This window comes from Salvia hispanica, chromosome 4 (genome assembly GCF_029641045.1).
Source record: "Salvia hispanica isolate PSC_SH4W2 chromosome 4, Shi_PSC_v1, whole genome shotgun sequence".
Classification (NCBI taxonomy): domain Eukaryota; kingdom Viridiplantae; phylum Streptophyta; class Magnoliopsida; order Lamiales; family Lamiaceae; genus Salvia; species Salvia hispanica.
This window is the reverse complement of record NC_142695.1, coordinates 59,731,841-59,752,607: the sequence shown is the minus strand read 5'-3', so window position 1 is coordinate 59,752,607 and position 20,767 is coordinate 59,731,841. Positions and strand designations below refer to the sequence as shown.

The following is a 20,767-nucleotide window of genomic DNA, read 5'->3' as shown; positions in this document are numbered from 1 at the left end:
AATACATAAACACTAAGAGCAATTACTACTTGAAATGAGCCTTTAAAACAAGTCCAACAACAACAACAACTAAGATTTAGAAAGGAGCAAAAGTACTACAAAGTTAAGAACAAGCTAACTAGAGAAAGCAAACACTACTACTAAATTACTACTACTTCAACCCATGGTGAATTAAAGATCTTGGCAGCCTTGAAGTTGAAATCTCTCTTCTTAAGGAAGAGAGAAAAGTTTCCTAGAGAGAGAAATAGCTAAACTAAACTAAAGCTAGAGTGATAAAGTGATAAGTGGTTGGTGACTAAGTCTTTTTAATACATATATCCAATAAAAGATATTTTCCCTCTTTTTTTACTCTCCAATGGCTGATATAGGCGTGTGTAGAAAGTGAGAATTGTCCTTGACAAATGTGTGGAAGTGGCTTTAGTCAGTTTCCCGTCAGGTTCAAACTGGCCAGTCCAACAGCTTGGCCAGTTTGGGTCTTCTTTGCCTTCTTCCTTCACTTTCTTCCTCTCCTTGTCATTTTACCCTCTTTCTTGCATGTTTTCCTCTCCATGCCTTCATTAAGCAGCTTTCCAACTTAATGCTCCATTCCCTGCCAAATAATATCTTTTTTCATGCAAATATTCAACATATAGTGCAAATAGTGATCAATTCCGAGCGACGAAAACTAGCCTATCACTAACCTGTCGAAATATGAGACTGGGATACGAATTTTATCAAGGAACCAAGAACTTATCAGGTGATGGATGATTTAACTGTAATACATTCTATATTTCCTCGATCCTTTGCAGTGTTGATCATCAGATGATTCCCGGATCTGATGTGATGGAATTGGAGATAGAAATTGACTTAGAAGAGGTAAGTCAATTTTTTTTTTCCATTCATCCACAAAATAAAATGAGTTTGTATATATGTTCACAAGTTGCGATGAAATTTTTGGTAGCAGACTTTAAGCAACGTATGACCAAAATATGAATTTGCCCAAAACATTTACTTTTCTAAATATGTCCATAACAAATGAAAATGTCACCAAATTAATTTTTTTTTTGGCGGTTCCATCAGAAAACTATTGGGCAACGCTAATTGCAAAGTGGCATGACCGTTTTTTGACGAAACTGTAAAAAAGGACCACTCCGACAAGAATTTCAATTGTTATGTAGTACCTGTTTTTCAGAAAGTGAATGTGTTGGACCAAATTCGTATTTTGGTCATATATTTAGGCCATAATTGACATTTACTCTCTTTCTAAAACAACAAGATCAAGAGAAAATAACCGACAAATAAAATCCGGAATAGGAAACTAGAACAGACTCCATCCTAAGCTAATAAGTACTTGCTTCAGCTAAACATAATTGTGAAAGAGAGTATTTGAATTCTTTTTCTTGCGGTTGATGTGAGAGCTGATGAGCGAGCTTGTGGTTGTTGGATGTGGTGTAAGCAAAGTGACCTCTTGTTAAGAGGTTTGAGCTCTCAACAAGTATACGAACGATAACGTGGAGTTGCAAGGACGTAGAACCTCGACGATCAACCCAAATTGACAGATTTGTAGAGAAAATAAAAGACAAAAAATAAGGCAAAGTTGTTATTTCATAGATGGGAAAAGAGAAATAACACGGCCTTTAAATACTAAGACCCTAGGGTTGATTCGACCTACGACTCGGGAAAGAATCAATAAAGAAAACCCGAAAATGAGCTTTAATTATGCTCGACCCAAAAATAGTGTTTAATTTAAAGGAAACAATACAAGCAAAAAATAATTAGCAAAACTATATTATGGAAACTAACTAAATAAAGTCTTCTAGATGCTTTGGCTTCTTCCGAGCTCGTTGGAGTAGTGATGGCCTTGCATCCGTTGATTTCTCTGGAGCCGATCTCTCCATGGTGTCGTATGACGCTTCCGGCTCCAGCTCCGGCAACGACGACTCTTCTAACTCGGCTGCAACCACTGATCTCGTATCCACTTCAAATTATGGACTGATATCCACTTCCACTATTTTGGAGAGCAAGCCCGAATTTTTGATCTTTGTTGCAATGTGTTTAGTTGTTACCATCTTAAACTTTTTCAGATAACTCATCGATTTAATTTTTCGTGGGAGGGTCTCCAGATGTGGACAATTCATGATTTCTATTTGCTCGAGTTGATCAACTTCAAATGCTTCAAATCGTACTTCTCTCAGATTCCACAACTCACTGATGCACAAGATTTCAAGTTGCCACATATCGAACACCAATACTCGACCATTGTATGCATTTCTCAGTTTGAGGTGCCTTAGGCGGGACAACTGCTCTAGTATTGGCATGGGGTCCTCATCAAGACAAGTATTTACCAATGCCAAGTACTTTATCGTACGAGGGAAACTATTGCCACTTGGTAGCCTAGCTATGCATCCATCAAGCCTCAGAGTGTGTATCTTTTCACGGCTACGGAGAACACGAATCTCGTCCAAACAAGACATCATTCTGAAGCGAAACCCTCTCAAAATAAGGTGCTTAAGTTTCTTCAAGTTAGCTAGTGATGGAAAGAGCTCGCTTACATCTGAGTTTTCATCAATTTCTTCAACACCCAATTTATACAGACTAGTCATCTTCTCCAAGTTCGAGGTTTCATATGTCCAAGAATATATAGACATGAAGGTCAGGGTCTCCAGATTTTGTAGTGCATCTACTTTCAAAGGCTTTCTGCAAATCACATCAGACATGTTGAGAAGACGAAGGCCACCCATTTCCTTGAGTATATCCGGAACCTCCACCATAAAGTTTAAAGCTATATCGAGAACCTCAAGCCTTTTCAAGCCCCCAAACGACTGTGGGATCTCTTCCACATAATTGTTTCTCAATCCTAAATACCTTAACTCGGTCAATGTCCCGATAGATTCTGATAAAGTCTTCGCCCCAAAATCTTCCATGTCGAGTATTTTGAGGAGTTCAAAACTCTTCCAATAAGACTGGCCTACGTCGTCCAAGTATCGACCACCTCCATGGAAGATGAGAGAAACAAGATACTTGTCTTGATTCGTAGAGTGATAAAATTTGTCTTGATTCGTAGAGTGATTAAACTTGGCTCTGCCACACTGAATAACACGATGACGAGGGCTCTCTAACTCTAAGGGTCGATTATTTCCATTGTTCCTTAAGATCTCAAGGCCTATTTCCTCCTCAGCTTTTTTTATGGAGAGCATGTGTAGTAGAGGATTCATGCGACACCTTTTCACTCTATACCTTCCTGGGTACGGGTGGACGACTTCAATAATGGATTGATCAGCTAAACTGGCACATGGTGTAGTTCCTGTTCTTACTCCATTTGCAGCCCAAACATGGTGCAACTTCTCTTCTCTCAGTATTGCATTTTCCTTAAAAAAGGACATATGCAAGAAACAAGACTTCATATCTTCATCCAATTCAAGATACATCGGTTCCAATAACTTCAATGTTTTACTCAAATCAATTGAATCAAAAAGTTCTTCCCATTCAATCCCTAAAAGTCTTTGCTTTGCTTTCTCCCTTCCAACATCTATTATAGCTATCGGCAAACCCCCACATTTCTTCAACATCTCTTTCGCCTTCCTCTCCAACTCCTTTGAGAATTTGTTGTCATCACTTGTAAATTTATTAATTGTTTGCAAAAACAATTTCCAGCTCTTATCAGAATCCAAAGCTTTCATCTCATGAGTGTAACAATCTTCTTCAATCTGATGGCAACTGGTGATCAACACTCTACATTTACACCCTGATTATATACCATGTCATGAACTTAATGAAATAAGGGAGACAAAGAAGGATACTGAAGTGTAAAATTAGGAAGTCCTATATTGTGCGTGTACATATACTTCTGAAGAATTAGTTTTTGTTTCGTAACGTATTTTGATCGAGTTAAATATGGACCGAAACATATTGTCAGGAGCAAAAGCTAACACTTAAAATATGTAGGACCAAAATGGTTTTTATGCAATTGTACGAGACCAATTTTTAACTTTATATTAGTTCAACCAATTATATACTATCTAATATGATAAGTTTTATGGGTGACAAGTAGAATTATATTAAAACAACTTAAATTATAATCTCGTTTGAAAGATTTCTATGCCTTGTAAATGCATTTTAAAATCTATTTCTATCTATAAAGGTGAATAAGTTTAAGCATGCAGAATTGATTCTAGAGTAAAAGTCAATTTTGGTCCTCAACATATAACCAAAATACGAATATGGTCCAACACATTCACTTTTTGAAAAACACGTCCTTTTTTGACTGTTCCTTCAAAAAACTAACGGTCATGTCCCTGTGCAATTAGCGTTGACAGTTAGTTTTTTGACGCAACCGTAAAAAAAAGGACTACTTCGTCGACATTTTCATTGGTTATGGATCTATTTTTCAAAAAGTGAATGTTTTGTACCAAATTCGTATTTTGGTCATATGTTTAGGACAAAAACTACAAAAAATTTAAAGAAGCATACTTGTTGAGTCTGAGATGGATGCAAGGTCTAGGAAGAAGGATTTGAAGTGAATTTCTGGCAGCACATTGTCGAGAACTATAAACCATGGCGGCATTTCTTCCAGGTGCCGGAGAAGCATCTGTTGTAGACTCTGGTTGTCCATCTCCTCCAGCAACAACGAATCTCCATCAAGTGTCACCAACTAGCGTATCAGTTCCACAAGCACCTCATGTTTACTTGAGTAACTAGAAAGGCTTACCCAAGCACGGCCGTGCTTGAATTCTTCAACGACGGCCGCATGCTTGTATACTTGTCTCACAAGAGTTGTCTTTCCCATACCAACCATGCCTTTGATAAGAAAAGGTTTATTAAGAAGCCACTTCTCTTCACTAAGAATCACTTTAAACACAAGTTGTTGCACGTCTTTCTCCAAGCCCACCACGACACCTTCGTCTCCTTCTTCTCCACCACTTTGTGAACTACTCACCGCCTTACCAACTCCAAACTCCATCATGCGCTCTTTTATCTTCCTCAGCACATCTAGGTCGTCGGAGATATAATATGTCTGCCACGATTTGTGTTTCGCTAAAAGTTGAGCTATCTCAGCAAAGTCAGCTAGCAAATTTTTTAGCCAGCTCATCTCTTCAGATTTATTGTCTCTGAAGAAGTCTGACATCATTTGGAGCTCTTTTATTACCTCTTTCAGGAATTCTTGTTTTTTAGGATCGTAATCAAAAAAGTAAACGGTGGTCTTCGGCAACTCAATCAGAAAGCTCTCCAGTTCCCCTATCACCCCTAAGATGATGGCCTCTGACATGCTTATAGGCAAACTGCACGTAAGAAAATTGACAATATTTACTATGTAAATGGTTATCTCAGATTTTGCTTCAGTTTTACCAAATGGATATTTTAGTAATATTAACTCTGAAGAAAAGCACTAAGATAAATTCGAAAACAACTCTATTTTGCATAGAAATGAATTCAGAATTAGCATATCTAGACAAATGGATTGATCTAATCTATTAATCCACTAGTTTACTTTGATAGAATTAATCAATTTTGAGCTTCACCATCTTATCATTCAAACAGTCATTCCTTAAACGAGCCCTAATTAAATTTAACATTGCACGAGAATTTTTGCAATGTTGTTTTGTCAGTTAAATAAAAAGAGAATACAGTAGGTAAATATTGATAGTAATGTACCGTACTTGATATTCATCGCTCCACAATCTTCTTTGACAGTGCTCCTATCTCCGAGTGGATGGACATCTGTGGCGATGTCCTCAACATTCATCGCTCCACAATTTTTCTTGACATCTGTGGCGATGTCCTCAACATTCATCGCTCTACAATCTTCTTTGGCAGTGCTCCTAGCTCGGAGCTGACGTCGATAGTATGTGGCTATTAATACTCCCGCAACGCCAACACCAACGCCGATCACAACCCATTGATGCACTGATTTCGGCATTCGAGTTTGGAAAGCTATGCGCAGGAGCGAGGATACGGTTTTTTGACTTTGCAGAGGATTGTTGAGTAAGGAGTGAGAACCTTTTGAGAAAAGCGAAAATATGTAGGAATAAAATATTTGTGGTACCTAAATGATCAACTCTTGCATAAAATTCAATTACACAAACTGTGGTAAATGATGACCATTATTTGAGCACACCAAATCATACAACCATAAATCATTATATAGAACAATTCGAAATAGAACTGAAATATGTAGGGGAGTGTTATATTGCTAACTCAATGCTTAATTACTAACTACAACTCAATAATAGCCATTAGATATTCAAATTAAAGGCCTGGATCATTAACCACAAAATGTCAATACGATCAACAAAAATCGTTAGTAAGGCTATAGGATTAATTCCAATAAAAATCAATAGGGGTATTAATGTCAAGTTAGTTATAACTAACTTTAAAAGAAATCCCAAAACTTTAAATTCATATAACATATATCAAATTAAAGATAATTTTATAAGGATTCCAACGATATACTACATGCATATATTCCGACGTCAAAATTTGAAAAAAAAAATTTAGAATTTTCGTATTTTTCGTACACAGGTTAATGTCAATGCAGCTAAGATAATATGTCAATATAAAGCATATACAATGTCAATCCTAAATTTGTGTTAACATTCTCAAAGCATTGTGTTGATATTTTCAAAACACTATATTGACATTTTCATCCAAAACCCTAATTTGGCGTTTTTTTTTTATCTTTTTTCGATTTAATTAATAAAAACGAAAATTACACGTGACAAATTGTAGACCACACGTTTTTTAAAATCATGTGGCCTTAAATTAGTTGTAGTTAGCAATTAAATGATGAGTTAGGAATTGATCACTCCCCGAAATATGTATTTGTTTGGCCTTAAGAAACACCCCAAAAATCCAATCTTCAGACAAACTTTTAACAATAGAATCCTCAAATGCAACATTATCCAATCTTCAGACAAACTTTTAACAATAGAATCCTCAAATGCAACATTACAATAAATCAATAATCCATATCCAATGTGTCAAAAAATAAAGACAGTCAATTTTGGTCATAAACATATGACCAAAATACGAAATTGGCCAAAAAATATTCACTTTTTTAAAAATTGGGTCCATAACACATGAAAATGTCGTTTTTTGACGGGTCAATTTTTGGTCATATACATATGACCAAAAGGCTAAAGTAGTCAATTTTTTACGGTTCCGTCAAAAAACTAACGATCAACGCTAATTGCACAATGACATGACCGTTAGTTTTTTGACGGAACCATAAAAAAGACCACTCCGTTAAGGATTTCATTTGTTATGTACTTGTTTTCCAAAAAGTGAATGTTTTTTTACCAAATTCGAATTTTGTTCATATATTTAGGACCAAAATTGACTCTGAATCTGGATCCAGATTCCGATCCAAATCTGAATCTGGACCAAAATATTTATACTTATTCCGATCCTGCATCAGATCAAATCTAATTTGGCTCTAATAATGAATATGGATCCACAGATTTGTACTATCCAAGATCCATTAATACTCAAAATCTAAAATTTAAGGAGAGTTACATAGATCTGATCATAGTCCAAATTTTTGAAGAATCAAATTCTAAACAATTAATGAAACTGGATCAAAATCTAAAAAAATAATGGGGGAAAAAAAAAGGAAAGAAGAAAAAGTTCCCAAATCTAAAAAGCTTTTAACCTTTAATTTATCTATTGTAGTTAAGATTCCTATGTTATTGAAGTTGGAAAATCTTCTTAACTCGTTTCACCCAAGCTCTTTGTACAGGCTTTAATTTGAAAGCTCAGTTTTATGAAGCAAATGAATTCAAATAAAACAACACAATTATGAAAATATTCAGAGAAGAAAATACCTTTTGTAATTATTCTTCTTATCTTTGCGGTCTGGATTCAATTTTCCGATTTAATTCTTTTCCTTATCTTCGCATATGAGTGTGAGTTTAAAGATATGTAGGAATTTTGAAAAACTAATTCATAGACTTAATATGGTCAACCCAATTATGATTACATGGAGAAATAATTTTAAATAGTGCAGCTGGCTGGCTTAGAAAACAGTGATAATATAATTAAATCATCGTTTCCAACAAGCAATTAATTAGTGTCCACATTAATAAATCCTTTTACGAATTTCGACGGTGCAATTTAATCAAAGTCAAATTTATGATCATAAAATAAGATTGATTGTCACACCTAATCCAGCATAGTTATACTAGTAATTTAGAGGAGACTTTGGAAATGCTCTCGAAAATCTTAAATTAATTTGTTGATGTGAACATGAATGAATCAATTCACATTATGCTCCTCGTAAGGGTATATTATTGCCCAACTAAAGCACTTAATTAATGCTCCCTCGTCTCCTATTAATTAGAGAGATTTTAAGGAATTAAATTAGCTGATCTTTCGAAATATGGGATCGAGACATGCAAATTTTATCAAGGGACCAAGAACTTATCAAGTGGTGGATGATTTAGCTGTAATACATTCTATATGTCTTCGATCCTTTGCAGTCTCGATCAACAGTATCTGATGTGATGGAATTGGAGATGGAAATTGGCTTGGAAGAGATAAGCTAATTTGTATTCTTGTTCAAACATCCACAAAATAAAATAAGTTTGTATCAATTTTCACAAGTTAAGATGAAATTCTTGGTTGCAGGCTTTAAGCACATTGATAAAGTTTCTTTAAGATCGAACTCTGCTTTAAGCACAATGAAAGTTTCTTGGTTGAGGTTGTATTAGATTGAGTTTAGCAAGAGTAGATCTACATCTGACCCATTATCATCCTGAGCCTAGTGGAGAGCTTGAGCCCCCAAATAGAATTTAGTTTTTAAATACTCACTCCATCCACTTAAATTGAGTAAAACTTTTGGGCACAGACATTCATAAATTGTGTTGAAAAATAAGAGAAATAAAACAAAGTAGGAGATATGACCAAAATACAAATTTGGCACAAAACATTCATTTTTTCTAAAAACGGGTCCATAACAAATGAAAATGTCGCAAAAACTTTTTTTACGGTTCCGTCAAAAAACAAATGGGCAACGCTAACTGCACATAGGCATGACCGTTAGTGTTTTTACGAAATTGTCAAAAAAGGACCACTTCTATAAGGAGTTCATTTGTTGTGTACCTGTTTTTCAAAAAGTAAATTGTTTGGACCAAATTCGTATTTTGGTCATATGCTTAGGCCAAAATTGACCTTTACTCGTGTATATTTGTCTCTTGCCTCCTAAAACAACAAGATCCAGAAAAAAAAAAAAACAACAAAGAAAATCCGGAATAGGAAAAGGATTAACAAATGAAATAGGGAAACTAAAACAGACTCCATCCTTAGCTAATAAGGACTTGCTGCAGCTAAACATAATTTTGAAAGATAAAGCGGCCTTCTTGCTTGACGCTGGGATCGAATTTGCTGGCATGATGAGCGAGATTGTGGTTGTTGGATGTGGTGTAAGCGAAGTGACCTCCATTTTAACACAAATATCCACTTCAAATTATGGACTGATATCCACTTCCACTATTTTGGAGAGCAAGCCTGAATTTTTGATCTTTGTTGCAATGTGCTTGGTTGTTACCATCTTAAACTTTTGCAGACGACGCATCGACTGAATTTCTTGTGGGAGTATCTCCAGGTGTGGACAATTCATGATTTCCAGTTGCTCGAGGTAATCAATTTCATACCCTTCAAATCGTACTTTTCTCAGATTCCACAACTCACTGATGCACAAGATTTCAAGTTTTCTCATATTGAACACCAATTCTCGACCACTGTATGCATTCCGCAGTTTGAGGCGCCTTAGGTTGGGCAACTCCATTAGCATTGGCATGGGGTCCTCATCAAGACAAGTATTTACCAATGCCAAGTACTCTATCCAACGAGGGAAACTGTCAGTACTTCGTAGCGTAGCTATGCATCCATCAAGCCTCAGAGTGCGTATCCTTGTAAGCCTACATATACCACGAATCCCGTCCAAACAAGCCATCATTCTGAAGCGAAACCCTCTCAAAATAAGGTGAGTGAGTTCCCTCAACTTATCTAGTGCTGGAAAGAGCTCGCTTACATCCGAGTTTTCATCAATTTCTTCAACACCCAATTTATACAGACTAGTCATCTTCTCCAAGTTCGAGGCTTCATATGTCCAAGAATATATAGACATGAAGGTCAGGGTCTCAAGATTTTGTAGTGCATCTACTTCCAAAGGCTTCCAGTAAATCACATCAGACATGTAGAGATGACGAAGGCTGCTCATATCCTTGATAATATCCAGCACCTCCACCATAAAGTTTAAAGCTATATCCAGAACCTCAAGCCTTTTCAAGCCCCCCAACGAGTGTGGGATCTCTTCCACATAATTGTTTCTCAATCCCAAATACCTTAACTCGGTCAATGTCCCGATAAATTCTGATAAAGTCTTCGCCCCAAAATCTTCCATGTCGAGTATTTTGAGGAGTTCAAAACTCTTCCAATAAGACTGGCCTACGTCGTCCAAGTATCGACCACCTCCATGGAAGATGAGAGAAACAAGATACTTGTCTTGATTCGTAGAGTGATAAAATTTGTCTTGATTCGTAGAGTGATTAAACATGGCTCTGCCACACTGAATAACACGATGACGAGGGCTCTCTAAGGGTCGATTATTTCCATTGTTCCTTAAGATCTCAAGGCCTATTTCCTCCTCTGCTTTTTTGATGGATAGCTTGTGTAGTAGAGGATTCATGCGACACCTTTTCACTCTATAAGTTTCTGGGTACAGGTGGACGACTTCAATAATGGATTGATCAGCTAATCTGGAACATGGTGCAAAATATGTTTCTACACCATTTGCAGCCCAAATATGGTGCAACTTCTTTTCTCTCATTATTGCATTTTCCTTAAAAAAGGACATATGCAAGAAACATGCCTTCAGTTCTTCATTTAATTCATGATACATCGGTTCCAATTTCTCTAATGTTTTACTCAAATCAATTGAATCAAAAAGTTCTTCCCATTCAATCCCTAAAATTCTTTGCTTTGCTTTCTCCCTTCCAACATCTATTATAGCAAGCGGCAAACCCCCACATTTTTTCAACATCTCCTTGCCCTTCCTCTCCAACTCCTTTGTGAATTTGTTCCCAACACTTGTAATTTTATCAACTGTTTTCAAAAACAATTGCCAGCTCTTATCATAATCCAAAGCATTCATCTCATGAGTGTAAATCTCTTCATAGTCAATCTGATGGCAACTGGTGATCAACAATCTACATTCATGCCCTGATTATATACCATGTTAAGAACTTAATGCAATAAGGGAGACAAAGAAGGATGTTGAAGTGTGATATTAGGAAATCCTACATTGAGCGTGTACATATACTTCTGAAGAATTAGTTTTTGTTTCGTAACGTATTTTGACTGAGTTAAATATGGGCCGAAACATATTGTCAGAACCAAAAGCTAACACACTTTAAATGTGTAGGACCAAAATGGTTTTTTATGCAATTGTACGAGACCAATTTTGGAGTTTAGTCTTTGATATATTAGTTCAACCAATTATATGTCTAATATGATAAGTTTTGTGGGTGACAGGTAGAATTATATTAAAACAACATAAATTATAATCTAGTTTGAAAGATTTCTATGCCTTGTAAAAGCATTTCAAAATCTATTTCTATCTATAAAGGTGAATAAGTTTAAGCATGCAGAATTAATTCTAACATAAAAAGTAAAGAAGCATACTTGGCTTTGAGAGGCGTGCAAGGTCTAGCAAGGATTCGTAGAGCATTTCTGGCCGCACGTTGTCGAGAACTATAAACCATGGCGGCATTTCTTCCAGGTGCCGGAGAAGCATCTGTTGGAGACTCTGGTTGTCCATCTCCTCCAGCAACAACGAATCTCCATCAAGTGTCACCAACTGGCGTATCAGTTCCACAAGCACCTCATGTTTACTTGTGTAACTAGAAAGGCTTACCCAAGCACGGCCGCGCTTGAATTTTTCAATGACGGCCGCATGCTTGTATACTTGTCTCGCAAGAGTTGTCTTTCCTATACCAACCATGCCTTTGATAAGAATAGGCATATGAATAAGCCACTCCTCTTCACTAAGAATCAGTTTAAACACAAGCTGTTGCACGTCTTTCTCCAAGCCCACCACGACACCTTCGTCTCCTTCTTCTCCACCACTTTGTGAACTACTCACCGCCTTACCAACTCCAAACTCCATCATGCGCTTTTTTATCTCCCTCATGCGATTTGTGTCTCAGCAAAGTCAGCTAGCAAATTTTTTAGCCGGCTCATCTCTTCAGATTTATTGTCTCTGAAGAAGTCCAACATCATTCCGAGCTCTTCTATTACCTCTTTCAGGGCTACTAGTGTTTCAGGCTCGTAATCAATAAAGTCATCAGTCCTCGGTAACTCAATCAGAAAGCTCTCCAGTTCCCCTATCGCCCCTAAGATGATGGCCTCTGACATGCTTATAGGCAAACTGCACGTACGAAAATTGACAATATTTATATCAGATTTTGCTTCATTTTTACCAAATGGATATTTTAGTAATATTAACTCTGAAGAAAAGCACTAAGATAAATTCGAAAACAATTCTATTATGTAGGAAGCTAAAATCAAAAATTTTAAAACAGAAATTCAAAACTAGTACTACATGTGATGTCCTAACTAAGATAGTCGTATCCTTTTTGAGATGTTCTAACTAAAATGAATCATATCTTTATCTAACAAAAAATAAATAAATAAATCCAATCATTCTACTATATTTCACCTTTTAATTTACTCCCTCTCTATCTCTCCTACTTTTGAACACAATTTAGGAATATGTAAGGTCTACGAATATATTAGATCCAGATCTAGATCTAGATTATTTCTATTTCAAAATTAATCTTACACAAATATGCATAATATCATAATTAATTAATTATCAGTTACTAGATCATTATTAACACTATATTCAATACAAATTACATAATCCAAAATATGTCATAAAATGAAAACTGATGATATAAACTCCAACCATGAAATGAAACACAAAAGCATATAATCTACTTAGAATAAAACTGAAATTGAATAAGTAAACTTAAAGTGGTGTAACAAGACAGTGATCTAAGAAACAGGAGTTGATGTGAACGAAATTAAATGATGTTCCAAACCAAGCACTGATCTAAGAGTTTTCCCTTTAATTTTATTAGATATTTTAATACACTCATATTCCTTGGTATAACTCTACTTCCAAATCAAATCAACATTAAAAATATAATCTAAATTTAAATGGATCTGGATCTCAAAAATTATAATCAAGATCCAAATCATATTTGAATTTGGTCCTAAAAGTGAAGCAACAAATAACAAACCTTAAGAATATAAAGCAAGTTCTCAAACTTGAAAGGCTTTTGATTGAAATTTATATGCTATGTAATATAGTAAATCTCCTCAACTCATTTCACCCAATCATGTAGCACAAATATATGAAGGAAAGGATTTCAAAAATCTGTTTAAAACAACATATAATTAATTATGAATCAATTCAAAGAAGAGAAAATACCTTTTGCGATTATTTCTTCTTATCTTCGTCTGAGATCTGGATGGGATTTCAACTACAAATTCGTGGACTTAATATTGGTCAAATTGATTGGTCAAATTAATATCTTCGTCGGCGACTGTGAATTGAATGGGAAAGTGTGAGAGGTCTTTCAGATTCTGGATGGGATTTCAAGTTCAAATTCGTGGACTTATGGTCAAATTGATTGGGAAGAAAATTAAAAAAAATTGATTGGCACAGACTTTACATAAATTAGTCTCTTTAACTTTACGTAAATTAACAAATTAAGATGACTCAGCCACACCTAACCCAGCATAATTTAATTAATTGGGAGCAATAAAAAATTAATCAATCAACCACTAACTGACAAAGAACAATAAACTAATAATAAAAAAAAGTTTAGTAAGCTTATATTGGGGTTTTCGATGGCATAATTTAATCTAATGTCGCCTCGAAATAATAACTATGGTGGATTAAGTGTGAAGGGGAGGAGCTTGGAGTATCAATCATCTTAAACTCCTATGCAGAATCAAGGTGCATGCCTGTCTCTCCAACTTTCAAGAAGAATAATCTCGATGAAGATATTTTCAAACAAAATATTACTCACTCCACGCAAAAAAAAAAAAAAAAATTTGAAATGACAAAAATTTTAATATTATAAAATTATTCAAATAAGAGATTGATAGAAGAAAAGAAAAATAGATTATGGGTTCATGTCTTATTAGAGAGAGAAAATTTTAAAATAGAAATTTTTTATTTTTATGATGAATAAAAAAAGAAAATTTTTATTTTTAGGAGATGGATAAAAGGGATACTATTATTAAAAAAATGTCAAATATTAATTCTAAAGATGCCTTCGTTTTGAAAGTTGAGTATATATAAATATTACTACCTTGTAATTCAAATCACATTATGAACTTTTTGCTAAGTTTGGTTGTTACCATCTTTAACTTCCTCGTATGCTTTATTAATTGTTTAGCATACAAAAATAATACAAAAATAATATGCCATCTGCTCCTAAAAAAAGAGACAATATTTGAAACGATGTGAGTTTTAATGCACAATTGATAAAGTAAGAGAGAAATAGAAAAACAAAGTGGTTGTAGTATTATTGGAGAATATTTTTTAAAATAAAATTGATTTATTTTTAAGGGACGTTCTAAAATGACAAATATGCTTTATTTTTAAGGGATGGAATGTAACACCCCAAGTTTTTGACATCTTTTAAGATCTTACAGAAGAGACGCCGAATGGCTAGACAAATTTTTTTACAGATAATCGTTAAGACGATCAAAGGAGAATTGGACATTTAAGATTGATCAAGAGTATTTTCAAATTTCGTTTAGTACAAGAGAAGTTAAGCCCAAAATAAATAATGGATCAAGAACATGTTTCAGATTATACAAAAAAAAAATGTATATAGATTACGGGCCTCTTCTTATCCAGCCAAAATGTCTTTTCTTCGGCCCACTCGAAACTCGGCCCAATAGCTTGAAGATCAGCCGCATAGGGCCTCAACCGATCAGCTCCGAGACCCCACTCCATATGTCCCATTTCAGCTACCAGTTTGAGTTGTAACAGCCCCCGCAGGAAGAAACAAACTCCATTAAAAGTCATAACAAGAAGAGAACAAATATAGTTGTGATCCTCAGGAATCAAATCTGCAGCCAAAGTACTACACAATTAATATCAAGGAGGAACCAACAAGGATAAAATAAATATGACAAACCTCTTGCCTGCCAATAGATTTTTAGCTCCAACCTCAGCCCCTCTTGCACCGACAGCTTCAGTGTGTCCTACACATCAAACAAAATCAGTTAGGGGACAGCTCCCTAAAGTTATGTAGTACTTACCCAAAATGAGCTTGATATGCCTAAAGAAGGCTTGAAAAGGGGAGTCAACTCCTAGCTCAAAATAGTTGATCCCCACCTGCACAAAATCTGCTCCCAACAGACTTAGCAAGAAGCCAATAGAGCAGATTTGCTCTCTGCACACACCCCTTGACCAAATCCCAACCAACTCCAGAATTTAGTATATATATATATATATGTGCACAGCTCTAATCGTTTCCAGAGTTACACAAATCCTTCTCACCACCTTTAAACACCAAGAATTTCGAAGGAGCAAGGAGAGTGAAGGGAGTGGCAGTGAGCCTAGAAGTGTCTCAACAAACAAGAGGAATCCACAAGCAAGGTAATCAAAATACTCCCCTCTGCATCATATTAAAACCTCATGCTCAAGAACTTAGGGCTTTAGGATTTCCACATCACACATTTTGGTACAAGAAATATTATAAGCTGCTTTAGCCCAAGATCAGTAACAGTTTATCATGGCTACTGCCTAAGGAAGATCAAAGCTTTAGCACCCCATAGTCAAGAATTTCTTTACCACAAAGCTATTGCCAGAAATGAACTCAACATAATGAACTAGATAATGAGAGTTAGAAAGCTTAGCTTTAGGCCGACAACCGAAGGGCTGTCCGGCGACGAAGCGGCGGCGACGGAGGCTGTGGCCGACCGCGAGCAAAGGAGCTCCGGAAATCCGTCAGGACGACGCGAATTCGACGGAGAAGAGGAGGATGGGAGAGGCGGCAGTAGCGCTGGTCTGAGAAGCGGACCGAGCAGCGCCGGCTGCAGTTGGAGACGTCGGCGACGGCGACGGGAGACAGCGACGAGCAGCTTCCAAGCTCTCGGACAGCAGCTACCCCGAGCGCTACACGAGGACGAGCAGCCTGGAGCGCTGCGTCGCGGCAAGAAGGAGGGAGGCGATGCCTTTCGGCTCTCCGGTCTAGGAATTTCAGATTGGAAAGGGAGTTCGCCGGAGAAGAGCAGTCGACGGCGGAGAGAAAGGGAAGAGAAGAGGGATGGGATGTTTAGGGATTTTTGTTTTGATTTAGGGGATGAATTTGTGGGGGAAAGGAGACGGCGAGGAGGCACTGCGACTCCGGCGATGGAGCGCCGGCGATTCGAAGAGGCGACGCAATTCCGGAGAAAGGAGAGAGAAGGAGTTAGGGATTTCAGTGATTTTGGGGGAGGAGGACCGATGAAGTGAGTATAAGTGGGTTGCTCATATTGTTGATTTAATTGGGCTAGTTGTTTAATTGAGATTTGGGCCAGGGAGGATTTAATTTAGTTGAGGATTGGGGCAAGAATGGTGAGGGAAATTAAAATAGACCCAAACAAAATTGTAAGTGGGCTGCTCCTTTTAATTTGATTGGAATTTTGGGCCAGATTAAATTATTTATGATTGGGCTGAAATTTATGGAATTTATTTGGGAGCCCAGTTAAATGCGCAATTGTTTGCAAGTTTCGAAGACGAAAAATGTTGAAGGGTCTGCTGTTAAGGAAATAGAAAGAAAGAGGGAGACGACGTTCTCAGGTCACAGAAATAATTAAACCTAATAAAGAAGTTCTATTAATTAAATTTCTCAATTTAATTAATATGCAAGTTCTAGAATTTTTCAAGTAGTAAGCAAAGAATAAAAGAAATTAATTAGGGCATGCATTCCTAAGTATGAGATTTTGTCTCGAGTCTAATTAGTATGTTGTTATGTTATGTTTTTCACAAAGGACTATCTCCGCAAGTTAAGATCAGAGCGAGAAATTCAAGTTAAGGAAATTAAGCTAATGAGGTGGGCTTTCTGTTAATGTTACAGTTTTTACGAGAAATATATTTTTAGTGAGCTTTCAGTTTAAAGTATGTTACAGTTTTTATGAGAAGTATTATGTTTAAAGTACAATTTTTATGAAAAGTGCTATTGTGATATGATATTACGTGAGCCTTATACGAATGCGCTTTCAGTTATTTATGTTCCCCGAATGTTTTGAAGTATGAATGCTTCCAGTTATTTACATTCTCACTTTAAGTGAATGCTTTCAGTTATTTAAGTTCTCAGTATGTTTTTGTCTTGCCAAGTTTTGTTTTGAACTTTGCCTATCTGTTTGTCTAGCAAGGGCGACGTCCCTACTAGACCAGGAGTTCGTGAATTTCGGTTCACCAGGAATTAGTGAATGCGGGTTTGTAAGTGGGACGAGCCCATACATTCCGATTCACCAGGAGTTATTTCAGATATGGCATTAGTTCCAGGAAAAATAGACTACAGTCAAAGATTTTACTTAGAAAATGCTTTTAGTGTCCTCGGGCCTTTTAAGATAAAACCCCGAGCTCACTCAGTATTGGCTTGACAAAACCAGTTTTCTTTTCAGTAAAATATTTTTCGGCACGTGTCCACTGAGTACACCAAGTACTCAGCCCTGCATATGTTTTAAAAATGTTCAGGTTGAGCAGTGATGACGGCGGGCGGTGTTGAGCACAGACAAATGAAGATCCTTCGATAGAATAGCACTTGGATGCGTCGTGTCTCCATACACGATGCCATCTGCTCTTGACTCTTCCGCTGCAGATTAAAAGTCGAGTTTACATTCTCTGTATTATGCACTCTGATATATATTATTCCAAGTTATTTCAGTTCAAGTTCAGCTATGTCACAGTTTTCCCCTTTCTTCCCCCGCTTCTTTTATCCTCCCCTAGTTGCGATCAACCGGACTTTCTATCCTTAGAAAGTGCGGTCGTGACATGGAAGGAGTGTTAAATGGGTGGCTTAGACAAGTAGATTCAGCCACTTGCTATTGTTATTAGTAGATAGATTTATAATTTTATAATGTGTAATCAAATTAAATCCCAAATTGATATAAAGTCCAAATTTTGATACAAATTAAACTTTTGCTGCCATTATGATGTTGAATATTGGTGGACTATATTTTGTTGGATTTGTGTATTTATTCAGTTGGGCTGACCCTGATTGATTTAATGCAGAGGCCCAATGTTTGAGGTCCATCACTTACCTAGCTGCACCGATGGCTGCCACATGGATGTTTCACCCGGATCTTGAGTTGGGGCCGTTGGATCCAGGGTTGTGTATTAAGTGAGCATCGCCTCACTTCAGTCACTTATTCTAGACACTTCTCGCTCTCTCTCTCTCGTTCCTGAGACTCTCTCTGCAATCTCTCTTCATTCTCTGTCTTCACTTATCAGGCTATTTCGCCGGTGAACTCCTCAAATCTTCAGTTTCCTCCGATTAATCCTTGTTTTAGTAGGATCTATCGATATAGATCTTGAGTTTGGAGACTTTCTCAGTTTCCTTCGGAGTGTTCGGTCAATTCTAACCTAGGGTTGGAATCTGACGAAGTTTGGTGTTGAAGAAGTGAGAACTTGTGAAGACCTTGTGAGTTCTGTGAGTTTAGGGTTGTGAGCTGAATAGGCGGATAGATTCTGGTGGTTGTGAGCTGAATAGGCGGTTTGGTGGCAGTCGGTGTAGCTAGGGTTTCTGACCTAGAGTTTGACGGTTTCCCATCTTGTGACTTGTGGTAGAAGCGTGTGGGGAGGTCCTTGTTAGGTTTGGTATACTGAAAAGCATGTTTCGAGCAAGTTTCGCTCGAATAGAATCTTGCTTGTATACGTAAAACTCTATAATCCACTTTTAACCCGATTCAGTATTATTCGAGCAGTTTCGCACGAATAGAATCAATATATTATTACATTGTGTTTGCTTGTGCATTTAGAAGATGTTTTATAAACATTTGAATGTATAAGAAGCAAACAAAGTCTAAGTCTTTTGCTTAGTAGACTGGTTGTGGGCGTCGTCCACTTTAAGGTAACACAGTCGGTTCTATGCAATGCTTTGCAAAAGAAAAAGAAGAATTTCACAACCCAGATAGGCTTAGACTACCTATCGTGAAAGGTTGCAATGTCAGTCCGATTATTTCTAAGCCTTTCTGAAATAAGATGACGTTGGTGTGGTAAAGCACTGAATGGATCTAACAGCAAGACGTGTCTTTATGCTATCTACTGAAAGACTAGGTCTTGATAAATGACTATTTCTTAATCTACATACGTTAGCATTGAGCATACGGTATTGATTATGCACTACTTTGACTTATCAAATGGTGCGGGTTTTTCGCAACCCAATAATCCTGATATATTGGGTAGTGGTGATTAATATGTACCGGTGCTAGGATTGCTATTGTGTTGAATCGTGCGTGAGGTGAGTCTCATTTGATAATGTCCTCAAGAGGAGCTTGAACAAGGTTTTATTATTCGGAAAACTGGCCAGTTGGAGTTTTATTACTCTATGAATAATAAATAAGTGTTTCTTGCTAAGTCCACTCTTGGAAATTAATAAGATGTTAATTAATTAAGTCCATAGCAGACATTAATTAATTAATGGACATTTATATTTTAAGCGCGGGAAATAAATAATATAAATAATGGAAACCCGGATTACTTGTAATTTCGGATTTGGATGGGGAGTGCAATATTACTTCTGTAGTGGCTGCTCGTAATATTCCAATATAAGCTTGTATTAAATTGTGGGTTCAATTTAATTAGTAAAAAGCTAATTGGGCAAGCCCATATCCAAAACCTTCTATAGATTCCTGTCTGGGCCCAAAAGGAACTTAATATAAATAGGAGAATAAAGGAGACAGAATGATCACAATTTTGATTCTCAAAATTTTCGAAAATTTTGAACTCTCCAGCTGAAGGAGATTTCGAATTCTACTACTATTCCCAAAAGAATTTCTTCTGTCTTCTTTATTTAAGTCCTAGTATTCTAGTGAGATCAGCCCACACTGATATTGGAATACAGTTTGGGAACCAGAGAGAAGATCCGTGGTCTAGTATTGAAAATCATCACGTGGAGAAGGCGCAAGCAATCGTCGATTATTTGGAGAATCAAATCGGTAACTCTAAACCGTAGAATTCATGTTTAGGATTTACTTTATTTGAGCATGAATTATTTGCGTTCTAGCATGCAATTATCTGTTTAACATGTGAATTGATTGATCCCATAATCGGTCAAATAGATCCTTATCTGATTTATTTGTTTTGTACAAGTCTTCCGCTGTGCAAGGGGCTCCAAACCCCAACAGTCCTTGGCCTGGTAGTCACTGTTGTGACCTAAGCTATATCCTTACTTGTTCTTTCTTGGTTACTGGTTGTCTATTTCTCTTGTTTAGATCCGAGAGGATCTTGTTTTTGGTTTACTAATACTTCTACTTAGTGTGCAGATAGTCGAAAGAGCTGGAGCCTCAAATCTGGTAGAAGACTTGAGAATAGCTAGGGTTTCGATTAGTCAGCTCTATAATAAGTAGACTTGTATTCGTGTTTTTCCTTTGTATCTTGGCTTGCATTTCTGAGATTAGTCATCTCAGATCAATATCAATAAAAGAGGTCACGGTAATTAGTGAATCCCGAGTGATTTGATCCCGATACATGAGTCATACTTTGATAACCATATAT

The 20,767-nt window shown here is 36.6% G+C and overlaps 1 protein-coding gene and 1 long non-coding RNA gene across 2 annotated transcripts; both read right to left on the bottom strand.

The window, feature by feature from the left end:
* Positions 1 to 1,854: 1,854 nt before the first annotated feature.
* On the bottom strand, positions 1,855 to 12,399 carry LOC148929794 (uncharacterized). The gene is made up of 6 exons (XM_089057025.1): positions 11,659 to 12,399; positions 9,448 to 11,196; positions 5,637 to 5,976; positions 4,688 to 5,258; positions 4,450 to 4,630; positions 1,855 to 3,724 (listed from the first exon to the last, which is right to left on the bottom strand). The coding sequence occupies exons 1-6, from the start codon at positions 12,164 to 12,166 to the stop codon at positions 1,965 to 1,967; spliced, it is 5,109 nt and encodes a 1,702-aa protein (XP_088913151.1). The 5' UTR covers positions 12,167 to 12,399; the 3' UTR covers positions 1,855 to 1,964.
* Positions 12,400 to 14,749: 2,350 nt separating this feature from the next.
* Positions 14,750 to 16,482, bottom strand: LOC148929793 (uncharacterized). Its single transcript, XR_016137852.1, has 2 exons — positions 15,198 to 16,482; positions 14,750 to 15,129 (listed from the first exon to the last, which is right to left on the bottom strand). It is a non-coding gene; the product is annotated as an uncharacterized LOC148929793 (long non-coding RNA).
* Between the last annotated feature and the right edge of the window lie 4,285 nt (positions 16,483 to 20,767).

What these genes read in the sequence shown, in the direction of transcription:
- LOC148929794 (XM_089057025.1), bottom strand. Translation starts at nt 12,166, where the DNA reads ATGAGGGAGATAAAAAAGCGCATGATGGAGTTTGGAGTTGGTAAGGCG. An exon ending in TCAAGCACGGCCGTGCTTGG is followed by an intron (nt 4,631 to 4,687) that starts GTAAGCCTTTCT and finishes CTGATACGCTAG; the next exon opens with TTGGTGACACTTGATGGAGA. An exon ending in ATCCATCTCAGACTCAACAA is followed by an intron (nt 3,725 to 4,449) that starts GTATGCTTCTTT and finishes GTATATAATCAG; the next exon opens with GGTGTAAATGTAGAGTGTTG.